The 12,801-nt window shown below is 31.5% G+C and overlaps 1 protein-coding gene across 1 annotated transcript; it reads right to left on the reverse strand.

Moving 5' to 3' along the window:
- Positions 1–926: 926 nt before the first annotated feature.
- LOC144855560 (uncharacterized) lies at positions 927–10,545 on the reverse strand. The gene is made up of 5 exons (XM_078713456.1): positions 10,382–10,545; positions 7,828–8,282; positions 5,979–6,089; positions 3,222–3,464; positions 927–3,006 (listed from the first exon to the last, which is right to left on the reverse strand). Exons 1-5 carry the CDS (start codon positions 10,383–10,385, stop codon positions 2,800–2,802), a joined length of 1,020 nt encoding a protein of 339 aa, XP_078569582.1. The 5' UTR covers positions 10,386–10,545; the 3' UTR covers positions 927–2,799.
- Between the last annotated feature and the right edge of the window lie 2,256 nt (positions 10,546–12,801).

Genomic DNA, 12,801 nt, shown 5'->3' on the forward strand with positions numbered 1-12,801 from the left:
ATTAATTTTCCCTGAGCAATTTAAATAATGAGGAAACTGATTAAAAACTTAATTCCAGAATATCTGAATTAAAAATGTTTTTTTTTTCTTAGCACATTTTTAGACACACTACATAATACTTAAATTAACTACTTAAACTAAACACTGTATTATTTTCTGGGCCGACGTTTTTATAAGCACCACCAAGATATCCAATGATACGCAACAGTTATTTCGTTCATAACCATAAATACTTTCATGGGGGAAGCACTAACAAACATGCCAATCTAATCATCGTTCCCATTAAATGAAACTTGATGCATTTGCATTGAGCGCAGCAATCAAAAGATGATTTCTTGTACAGTGATTTTACTGTACCCAAGGCAAATGCGCCATGTTATTTCTATGACTCAGTCAAACTAGCTTTTACAAAAAGGTATTTTACAATATTTTTCGACAACAAAAAAGTACCACAATTAATACACAACACATTTACAAATGATTGTCTCTAAAATACAGAGGATAAAACTAGGAAGGCAAGTTAATAGTAGTCTACAGTCTATAAATACATAATTACAGTTTGTGGAGAAATTCACTCTCCATATTTGTCTTTTGGTCTTTGTTTAATTTTTTTTCAATTAGAAAATTTTGTGGGTTAAAAAATAGAGGAAGACGATATTCATTATAGATATTACTTGTCCTCATGTCCTGTATTAATTTGCAACAACGAAAGCAGTACCAAAACAATTTTTACTCAAATTCTTGTCATTTGTTAAAATTTAAAATAGCATTTTCTATACCATTGTAACAGTTCATTTAACAATTTGGTACCAACTTTTTTTGTGTGAAAATGAATAGCTCATGAAATATAACACTACGCAAAAACAATATAGATATACAGTAGTGAATGATAAAAAGGAACTTTTTTCCAGATTACCGTCATGTAAATTCATAAATAAGTTCAAATAGAGTTGCTTCACATGTTTTTACTGTGCTTCACACATAAGAATAAATCCAAAAAAGGAAACAACAGCATGATGCATGTTACTAAAATGAATATGCTTCAAAATCAATCAATAAACAAATAGATTATTATTAGAGATAGTATTTATGATTTGTCTCAAGAATATATAAAGCATGTTGTTTGACAGGATTTAACAAAATTTAAAACTGCAAGTTTCAAAATGCAAGAATTATCGTAAACAAATTCAACAACCTTGTCAGTATACTAAATGCCAATTCATATTTTTAAAAAGCCAAGTAATCCAACTTTTATTTTATGTTGTCTAAATATCCAGTTACTAAAATACATTCTGTTTTCAATGTATGCTATATTAATTTTGACATCTGATAAAATAAATTTACATGTGTATGCCAAAAGTTATTTAAGCAAAAGAAACAACAACAGGCAGTCAGAATTTAAATAACAATCCGGAAATATAATGTGTCAAAATAAAACTTTATAACTTATGTTATAGTAGTGTGATTTTTTTTAAAATTAAAGTAAAAATTGAGATTGTTGTAAGGTGGAATTTAGTACAATTATTCAAAACCACTCAAATCATTAACCCTACAAATACCAAATTTCTTAGTACAATTTGCCAGGTAGGCATAAAGTGCTATCAGTAAACCTGAATTGTAGTCACAATTGATATAGTACATAATATTAAGTTGTTTTCAATTAAATGATACACACTTTAATTGATCAATGTAAGGTGAGTAACTTTGTATAAAATACGTACATCATGGGTGTACTATCTAAAAAACATAATAAATACAATTAATTTCTACATTAATGATATTAATTTCTTTAATTGAATATGTTTAAGTACAGACTTTTTCTGTATACTTTATTTGTTATCGCAAGGTGTATATTGATTTGAGACCTCATTGTTAGTGTAGGACCATTTAATAAACACCTGAGAGAACTGATAAGAATAAGAATACATTTAACTACTGATTTATGTGATAACCTTAACTAAAATCATTAAAATAATAAATATTGTTACAATATGAGCACATATTTGAAGCAATTTGTTGGTTTAAAATTCCGAATCAACTACTAAATTGATTTGTTTTTGGACAATTATCTAACTACCCTGAGATTTCTATGAATGTACTTGTTTGGAAACTATTTTTTATTTCATAACCTGGACAAGAATGAGTGGTTATATCCACTCCATTATTTAATTATCTAAAAAATTGTTTTTTTTATCACGACAACCCGTTTTAAAATTTAATTGTGATAATACTAAAATTTGTACAGAACGAATAAAAATTAATCATTACGCAAAACTGATTATCAAAGGTTATTTCAGATTAAGTACAACAAACTTTTTCTACTAAAACTTCATATCAATATTACTGTGTTCTTTTTGTAAACAATTTTATACATTATTTGCTTTGGATACAAAACACATGTAACGTATCACCCTCCCCCAAACCATAATAGACAAAACCATTTCTATCTTCCATTTCATCATGGAAAATATCAATTAAAAATATCTTATGTTATATTTATACTTGTATTCCAATCTTGGAAATGCCATCTTGTCTAGAAATGACAATATGTTCTGTTATTGTACAATTGTCAAACTTTATGGACATTTTTTAAGAAACTGTACAGAAAAGTAAATCTCTCACACACACTATTCATATATATAGAACTCTCCACTCAAGGGTCCCACTTTAGTAGAAAATCAATACCATATATGGTTTAAAATTCATACATGGTCAAGCACACTTCCAAATATGGGGTATGAATACCATATTTAGATAACTATACCTACTGACTAAATGGTGCTTTTATTGTTTTTGTACTCATTCCTCTCCATCGTCTTCATCTTCTTCAAGATCATCTTCGTCTTCCTCTTCGAACTCTTCCTCGTCCACCGCCATATTTGAATGGTTCGCCCCAGAGTTTCCCATCATTTGTCCCATCAGGTGTTGCTGTTGTTGTTGTTGTTGCTGCTGCTGTTGCATTTGGGTTGGAGGGGTGGCTGCTGCTGTTGTGGCCTCCATTGCTTTCTACAGTTAACAAATAAGAAGTTACATCAATCATTTCACATGCAAAGTTTCTGCCATTTGCGAGTTTGATCTGAATGACCATCTAAAAAACACTTTTTCTTTCCTGACAAATGGGCTGTCAGCGATTAAACAAAAATCATACATATTATTACCTATTTTTACATCATGTTTCAAATTAATTATGTAACAACAAAGAATGTGACACACATATATACCTTTTGTCTGTATACTTCCATAGCCTCTTGATACTTCTTGTACTGTACAGCAACCCGTTCCATGTAGGGTCGTTTCTGCTCATCTGTAAGCTGGTTCCACTGCTCTCCACAGAGTTCTGTTACTCTCTTGCCTTTCACAGTCTTTCCCTTCATCTCCTTACGGAAGTCTTCCAGGAAGTAAAAGTAAGCCGTTGGTGGCTTCTTTGGCTTATCTGGGTCACGTTCCTTTTTGTAAACGGACATCTGAGAGAGAGAAAACAAAATATTTTCTAAGATGCTAATTGGAATTTGTGAGGTTGGCTTATTTATTTATATGGCCTTTACAACCGCATCCGATAAATAGCAATAATGATCTTATTATATTTGAAGGTTTGCATGGCGAAATCAATATATTGATAAACCTGTAATGTGCGGTACACCACATATGTACAGTATTCTGTAAAGAACTGTTTCTTTATGTTTCCATCAATATACTTTGATTATCCTCACTCCTGAGGAAACTCAACAGCTTTTCAGAACTACATACTGTATGTGGTGTACCACAAACTTTATATCAACAATAATGATCTTCCTTGTATGACATCATCAAGTGGAGTAAGAATATTGATTTATTGTAACTGAACGTCACAATAATTAGCATTCACATCCCTATAATCTATGCTTCCATATTTTATTTTTTTCTGATAATAACATTCATCGCGTTTCATTTTCTACTTCACTTTTGTTTAAGATTCCTATGTATATAATACTGATAGTAGCGTTACAAAATGTCAAACTCGTTAATGCTGATCCATCAGTAGTTTACCCTTGCTTCCTGTAATCACGGCAAACATCACTTTATTTCAATACTCTTTACTAACTTCATATCATAATACAAAAAAACTAGCAATAGACAGATGATGGTAATAAATCATGATTACTCAAATGTCTTTAACAGAGTCATGTCTTCTAATAATTGGATATGAGCAAATTGTTAACAAATTATTCATGTTTCTATGCTGTGTTCCAGCTATTATGTTGTTTCATGCATCTAGAAATCCTCGTATCAAATTTCTTTATGTTAAAGACTTATTTGGGTATCAATGATTCACTATATTTTGAGTTTCTGTTAAAGAAATGTTTAAACTTTTCATGGATTTTATTTACAAAATATGAAATTCAATTTCCAAAAATGAGAAACTATTGGTGATGCCACGAAAAATGAGTTTATGCTAAGCCTCATTCAAAAATTAATCCCCCATTGCGATTACAGTAAAATGGAAGTTTAATTCCCTCATAAATAATAGAGAAATGGAAAAATAACAACTATACAACTGTTCAGAATAATGTAGAATATACTGTACGGATACAAGATAACAAAGCCTGTACAGTAGTCTGAAATGACGTTATTTCTTCTTTACAAATAATATTGGCACTGCAGATTCTGACAAGCAGTGATTGGGATTGCAGCAGGACACAAAGGAAGCCAAAAGACTTTCTTAGATTTCTTTAAACAGAATTAAATAAATGAAGTAGTTACACTATTGTTTGACTAAACTACATACTTAAAAAAAATTGTTTTGTAATAAGATTACTTAAAATAATCTTTGAAAATGGAATACACAGTCCACAATATCATTATGTGTAATCATGTGTAATCAATTATATAAAAGTTCCACAAGGTTTTAAAAACAACAACAGAATTTGGAAACACTAAAATCAAAATGTACATTGACATCCGTAAGTAAAATAATAAAACACTTTGAGCAGGTGGCTTGGTAAAGGAAATTAAATATCAGGTGGTATAATAAATGAAAGGCATTAGCCTGTGTATAATGGCAAATGTAGACAGAATATTAATACAGTAAGTATATAGAGCCGTGAGTCATATTGTGATAACCAATCTTCTAAAATTAATAGGCTTTTGCACTGTGTGGTTGCCTGATGTTATTTCATAAGACAGTTTAAGGACAAGGACCTTTTTATCATGGGGAGAACAAAACTAAGTTCATATTAAAGTTAACAGGGTGTTACCCTTTACTTAATACAGGGCTGAAAATATTCCTATCAGGGATATACTGTAGCTGCAAACAAGGAGATATTTAAACACTCTATACCAGGACATCTTCATGGGTTTGGTACTACACTACTACAAGGGGTTTACGCTGATTGTCTCACCCACTTACAATACTGCAAACAGCCTTTGAAAACTTGCTTTTAAGTTTGAATACAGACATATACTGTTGTATGGGAGACCAATTTCCAATTGTATATTGATAATTTTTAAAACAGAGTTTGTTTACCCACTGTTTTCATAACCACAAATAATATTTATTGTTGATGCTTACAGTACCACCACTAGAAAGGCAACCAATTGATTAAGCCTTGTGGCTTACAGTAACCCCATTATTATATTAATAATGAGACTAGAATTATTCCTTATGCCCAACATGTAAATGTCGTCATTTGTACACGGCTGCATAAATGATAAATAGCTAACGGTATATGGATAATAATTGCAAATTGTGATGTGTATGTAAGAATGCTTAATTGTACAGCATTCTTAAGTGTATCATTGACATATTTGTGATTCAATCGGCCAATCAGATGACGCATGTCAATTTAACATGTTTTGACCAAGAATAAATGGGAATACTGTAGAGAAGAAGTTGTACCTACAGAGGAACAAATATCAACTCCAACAATCAGGCCACATAAATATTATATGTAAAGCAAGCCCATGGGCTTTCTCTTGAGACTTTACAGTATTATAGTTACCTCAGCTTCGTATCGTTCTCTGTCCTTGCGAGCTAGTTTCTGGAAAGGTTCTTTCTCGTCTATTGACATCGCCTGCCATGCCGCTCCACACGCTTTTGTGATTTCGCTGGCCTAAAAAAAGATCACAAAAATATCAACTGTGGAAGGAACGACTAAATGTAGTTAAAACCTTAAATTCTACTACTGTTATATCCTATTAATCCAAATTTAAACAGCTGGAAACAATATAATACAATACTATAAAAAAACTATTAACAATAATGTAATTTCCTTTATTGTCTAACAAATTATTTCGTTAACTTTCACTTCATTTGACTTTTGTACTGGAATGAATAGAAATAGAACTTGAACAAAAGCCTTTTTATCTGTAGGTTGTAAACAGTATTTTTTAATCTATGAAATTGTTTATTTATTGAAATTTGTAAAGCATTTATAGTCGCTTGAATTGCCATAAAGCTTAATATGAGAAAGTTGGGCAAACAATAAGTCAGGCATGAGGGAATTTAATGTTCCTCTGATTGTTCAGTCCTAGGACTACTGTTATAGTAACGCTAACTCAATTCAATTTGATTTAACCACGGAGGCCCAGATCAACACATGGTTGTTCTTCCCTGGGGCTGGCATTTTTTTTTTCAGTAAAAAAGGACATACACGGGTGTATAAAATGTTTAAAAAAGTTATCCCAGGCCAATGGCCAATTTTCTACTGTATATTATAAGGTAGAAACTCGCCACAAAATAATAATACTGTTGTAATAGAAGACATGCTGAGATAGAATTTATGAAATGTTAGTTTTATTATTAATATGCGCTGTAGAATCAGCATGTATCATTGCCATGTCGTATTATAATTTAAAATCAATTTAAATGTACATATCTGGATAAAGGATTACATGTTAGTGTTATACAGTACAGTGCATCAAAGGTGTACAATTTAAATGATTTGCTTTTTCAATCATTTTAAAATATTACTTTCATTGCAACTTAGGAAATGATGGCCAAGTACAGTAAAGTAATAATAATTAAAATCCTATCTTTTTATAGTTTCTCCTTACAACTAATTTGTGGACATCTTATGTCTTGCTAAATAGAAAAAATGTTGTTAAAAAAACATTACTGTTGTCAAAATAGATACAACATTTGAGATAATGTTAAACATTTCCCACATCATCTAAATTGTAATACTATAATGTTGCAAACCCTTAATTCATAATTGGGAAAATGCAGCATTATGTTTAGTGACCTTTGACATTCACAAACCTATGCATTTGATTCTTAATTTCCTTTTGTGTGTAATAATATATAGGTTTTAAGAACAAACATCCTGCGATTAGTGTTTAACATTGTCTTTGACTGACGAGAGTAAATAATCAGTGAAGATTTATCTTTGGGGATTTAGTTAGACTATAGTATTCAGCTTTTTTTAATAAGGGTACAGTACAGAAGACATGATTAATATTATTACTTTTTAAACTAAATGACAAAAACGAATGTCAGTAAATCATTAAACATTTGGGTTTTATAATGTATGTATACAATGTTTTTATTTTGTTACACAACTGAATAATATTCACAGTACTGTAAACTACTGTATCTCTATAGATTTTGCAATGCAGCAGTAACAGAAAGAAGTATTTTGTATTAGTTTAGAAGCAGTATCAAGTTGCTACAGGTACAATGTCTATATAAAAAAAAACTATTGCAATACGGTATTTTGTTTTCATAGTACTGTACTCTAGGTCTATTTCAAAAACATTCCTATTTTATGTACTGTTCTGTAAGGCTCTCTATTAAGTTACCATTGCTTAAACCATGGGTACAATCAAATTTCAATACGTGTTATACTGTACCTTCGATATGTGGTCTGCGTCTTTATTATAATTTTTTCTAAAATAATCAAGAAAATAAAAATATCCAGTCTTGGCTCGTTTGATGTGTGCTCCAGGACGGTTACGTTTTCGTCTCTTCTTCTTGTCTTCGTTGGGCTTTCGGCCACGCTTTGGTTTCGTTGTTAAGTCTAAACATAAATATGCAGCGTCCATTCTGCTTGGGTCCATTCTGCTTGGATCCATTCTGCTTGGGTCCATTCTGCTTGGATCCATTCTGTTCGGGTCCATTCTGCTTGGATCCATTCTGTTCGGGTCCATTCTGCTTGGGTCCATTCTGTTTGGGCCCATTCTGCTAGGATCCATTCTGTTTGGGTCCATTCTGCTAGGATCCATTCTAGTAGGGTCCATTCTGTTTGGATCCATTCTGGGGTCCATTCTGTTCGGATCCATTCTAGGGTCCATTTGCATTCTATGGTCTAGTGATATAAATAAATGTTTTAAATAAAACAACATGAAGTACAGAATTTTCTTTTTTTTTACGCTCTACATTTCATTCAAATGCAATAAGTAACAAAATGGATAGTGACAGTACTGTACTACTCCGTACTATCCAGTGCATTAAATTCTGGGAGGTTTCCTAATGAACCCTATACAGTACTACTGTACAGTAGATCTGGGACATCTAAAACTGTAAATTACGGTTACTGCTATAATTACAAGTTGTATGTGATACTGTAATTAGCTAACCAGCAATCATGTACTGGAAAGATACATTACAGTAGTAAAGAAATAGAACAAAAAAACACTCAGCTAATCCCCTTTTTTGCCCGATTTGTACACTTTCTTATAGGTTAAAGTCAATCTATATCAGTGTACAGATAATGCTTAATGATTTCCTTCAGTCTCATTAAAACAGGTTAAGATCTCGGCTGATAAATCCTGAATTAACAAGTAAATGTAATACGCTAGTAGTAATTTAGGCACGCTGATAGTATAACTGACCTTTTCACAGTGCAAACTGACTAATAAGCTGTTTCACAATAACAGATTTTAGTGTACATAATTTTTGCATGTCATTCAAATCATTACTGCAACACGGCGAGTTTATCGTTTGCATAACGTATCATAATTCTATATAAAGCTTCACAAAGCTTGTTTATCAAGCAGAATGTAAAAACAAAACATGGTTCACTGTGTAGTGTACTGCCTTAAAAAAGGGATTCTTAGAAAAACGGCTAGGAAAACTCTCTTTTTTTTGTGGGTGGAAAGTGCTTTAAAGGAACTTATTACTGTAGATGCTATATTTAAAAAATATAATTTCGGGGATGGTGCAGAATCTATTTCAATTGCAAAACTGACTAAAACTATTTTGCTTGTTTTAACCACAAACAATGAACGCATAATATTTATAATTACAAACAAAATAAATAAATAAGATAAAACTACATGATTGACAACAGTATACTGTAATGACAAATTAATACTGTAGTTTTTCCTGTTTCAATTTCTTGTAAATGTTCTAAACTATTGTAATGATAAATACAGTAGTACTGGAACAAAATATTTTAAATTAAGTGTATTTTCATTTCTGTTACTGTATACAAAAAACATACTGTTCTAGAGGATATTTATTCATCCTCTAGAACTATAACAAAATATATTATATTAAAACTATCTCAAAAACCTTACTCATCTTTGAAAAAAGTAAAATAATATTATAATATATAATAAAATAAAACTGGGTTGCAAAATTAAAATCAGATTAATTTATTTTACTACAACTTTTCATGACATAATTATTATTACAGGATGTAAAAAAAAACTACAGTAGTTGACAGTTTCCATGGCATTATTGACAGATAAAATTACTTGGTGGTTCTCTGGTTATTGTGGTTAAAATTTAATATTTTTTTATAATTTTTATAAAACCAAAATGATGTTATGAATGAAAGAACAATACAAGCCACAATAGCAGCAATGCTGAACTGTCGAACGCATCTCGAATCTGTCAAACTAATACATCTAAAATTATTTATAAAACTCATGATAAAAAGTAATCAAACTGCAGATGAGATGTAATGTTTTATTTTGTATTACACTAAATATATATATAAAATAAAGCACGTTAAATATCACTTTTAATATCAAAAACTGACAGCGATCGGCCGTAAAAAAACACAGAGCGACAGAGCGGCGAGCGCTTTTCAATAACCTACATAGACCACATTACCGCACACAACACACGCATTGGGAACAAAGAAAATAAAGGCCAAGCGATAATATAAGGCTAAGCGAAGCTGAACGCCCAGAACAAATAAACTAAAAGGAATCGTAACTTTGCGATACTTTTCAAAGTGTACGCTAAAATAAACTACACAAAAATCATCTATATATATTTAAGTTTATATAAGACATGTACTTTAATAAATAAAACGTCGGAAACAATAAATTTAACCCATTTTGTTAAAGTATATTTCCAAGAATTGAGTCAAAGAAAATAAAAAGGACGCGTTCTCTTATTAAAACATGAATACGAAATGACCCACGTGAAGTTTTTCTAAGAAGCTAAACTCACCCATAGTGACTTGAAAATAGATAGATGAGGCACAGGAAAATTTAGCCGTTCCCTTCAAACGGCTTTAGAATGTATATGACCCGTTTCCAAGCCTAGATAAACTGAAAAACTTGGCAAAATTTCTCCAGGTAAGCTGCGAGGTCGAAAGATCAAGCCTGCCAAACAAAAATACAACACAATCCACTTCCGGCGATGAGGAAAGTGGCGCCCTCAAGTAATGTACTCCAAATTAAGACTTGTCAATTATTTTAAATAAAAATAATAAATCCTTTATTATTACATAAAACTTATTCTAGAAAAAGTATAACGGACTTGTTTTACAAACCACTTTGAAAAAAAACCACAATGAAACTGACAACGGTAGTATGTTTTTTATTCACCATCTATGGCAAGCCTCAGCTGTCTGAAGTATTCAAAATATTATATTATTATATCATTTTTTTATTATATTATATATTGTATTGTAATGAATTATACGTTTTGCATTATATTACTTGGTTTTAGCATTATATTATATCTATTTCTAATATATTATGTGAAAAATGTAACAAATTATTGACTTTTTGTATTATATTATTCGGTTTTGGCATTATATTATGAACATTTACTATTATATTATTAATAAAATACATTATATTATAATATAATTGTATTATATTAAACGCATTTACCTTACTTTATAACATACAACATTATTATATTATACGGATTCGTTAGTTATATTATTATTTTGTATGATGTTTATTATACGTCACGACTTATTTCAGTTCTTCTAACTCTTTCTCTCCCTCCCCCTGCTCACTAACAATCAGCGGCAGAATCTGAATTGTGTGACTGTTGAAGAATAACTAATTATCTTTACTAGGCCTACGTACTAGGCCTAGGCCTACTAGGGGATCTAGCCTAGACGTAGCTAGTTAGACAAGTGACCAAGGACCACCGGACAGCTACAACTAATACTACAATACAATAATACTACTACAATAACTAATACTGCTACTACCTAGGCCTAGCTAGTAGAGTACTAGGTAGCTACTAGGCTCTAGGGCGTATGTATGATGTTAACTACTAGGCCTAGGCCTACTAGTACTAGGCTAGGCCTAGACTTAAGTTGTAGTAGGCTAGGGCCGGGCCTGCTGCCTTAGGCTAGGCTACTAGTACTACTACTAGGCAGTCAGCCCATGATGGGTACGAGTAAGCCAAAATGTTGGATAAGTAAACCAAAATTTGGGTACGAGCGAGTTGGCATGGGTACGGGTTGACCTGTATCCTTCTAGCTAATTGTACTAGGCCTAGGCCTCAAGTAAGTCTACGCTACCCAGTCCGGCTACAATATGGTTTATTTTGTTTTATAGCTTTATTGATAGCTGGGTTCAAATCTGGGTTGGGATGGCTTTTTCTCATTCAAAAACAGATTTCCTTATCATAATAAAATAATATATGAATTTATTTGTAATATTGTAATGTATACATAATATAAGTAATTGCCATTGCATTTATTATTCTTTATTATATATTATACGGTTACCCCTTAATTATACTATAGTATAATTTCCTTGTTATATTTTACAATATTTTCTTCATAATTCTACAATTTTGTCTTTCACAGCACAAATTTATCATACTGAATCATCACACACCAAGTCTCATAAATTTCTACTGTATTTGTCCAAGCTACTCCAGCTACATGGTATTGCCTTGAGGCTAAACTACACGGTATACTGGCACTACCATTATTCCTGGCTCGTCAACCTGGACCACATCAGCACAGTTTCAGTTTCAGTTTATTTACCATTTCAATTTCTGAACATAAGAGATGAACAACTTATATGGATGGATAACCGTAAGAGCGAAGCTCGTTTACCGGTCACCCGTTAGTGCAGTAACATTACGGACAACATAAAGACAGGACAAAGGTGCAATACATGTGAACACTTGTGTTTGCAACCCTTGGATAAAATAATATATTTATATAAAGGAGAAAGTTAGATATTATATTATTTCTTTTCGATCATACAATGATAATTTTAAAATTAATTAAATCCTAAGAAGTCATACTACTGATTCAAAATAGTGACTGACTTACACCCTGTGGTCAAGACTTGCTCTTATGCTTATTTCCTCCAACATACAGAGTACATAGGACTATTTTTATTCATAACTGTTGAATTGCATCCCAATACACAGTACCTATTGGTATTACAGTATAACTAAAAATACAAAGGCAACTAACACAGATAGTTCCATATATACAGTACTCTCTTATAAATAGATGTATCTCTCCAATCTACTCCCAACTACCTAATCTAATAATAGTACTATTAGCATACTACTATACACTTTGTAGACAAGAAGTAAGTTGTATACACCTAGAGGACTTATGGTAGTACAGTCGAACGCCCTCTCACTGGCCCGGTCAA

The sequence above is a fragment of the Antedon bifida genome, chromosome 11 (assembly GCF_963402885.1).
Source record: "Antedon bifida chromosome 11, ecAntBifi1.1, whole genome shotgun sequence".
NCBI classification, from domain to species: Eukaryota; Metazoa; Echinodermata; class Crinoidea; order Comatulida; family Antedonidae; genus Antedon; species Antedon bifida.

Coding starts and splice junctions, on each gene's coding strand:
- LOC144855560 (XM_078713456.1), bottom strand. Junction 3,465..5,978: donor GAGAACGATACGAAGCTGAG/GTAACTATAATA, acceptor TCTCTCTCTCAG/ATGTCCGTTTACAAAAAGGA. Junction 3,007..3,221: donor TGGAAGTATACAGACAAAAG/GTATATATGTGT, acceptor TGTTAACTGTAG/AAAGCAATGGAGGCCACAAC.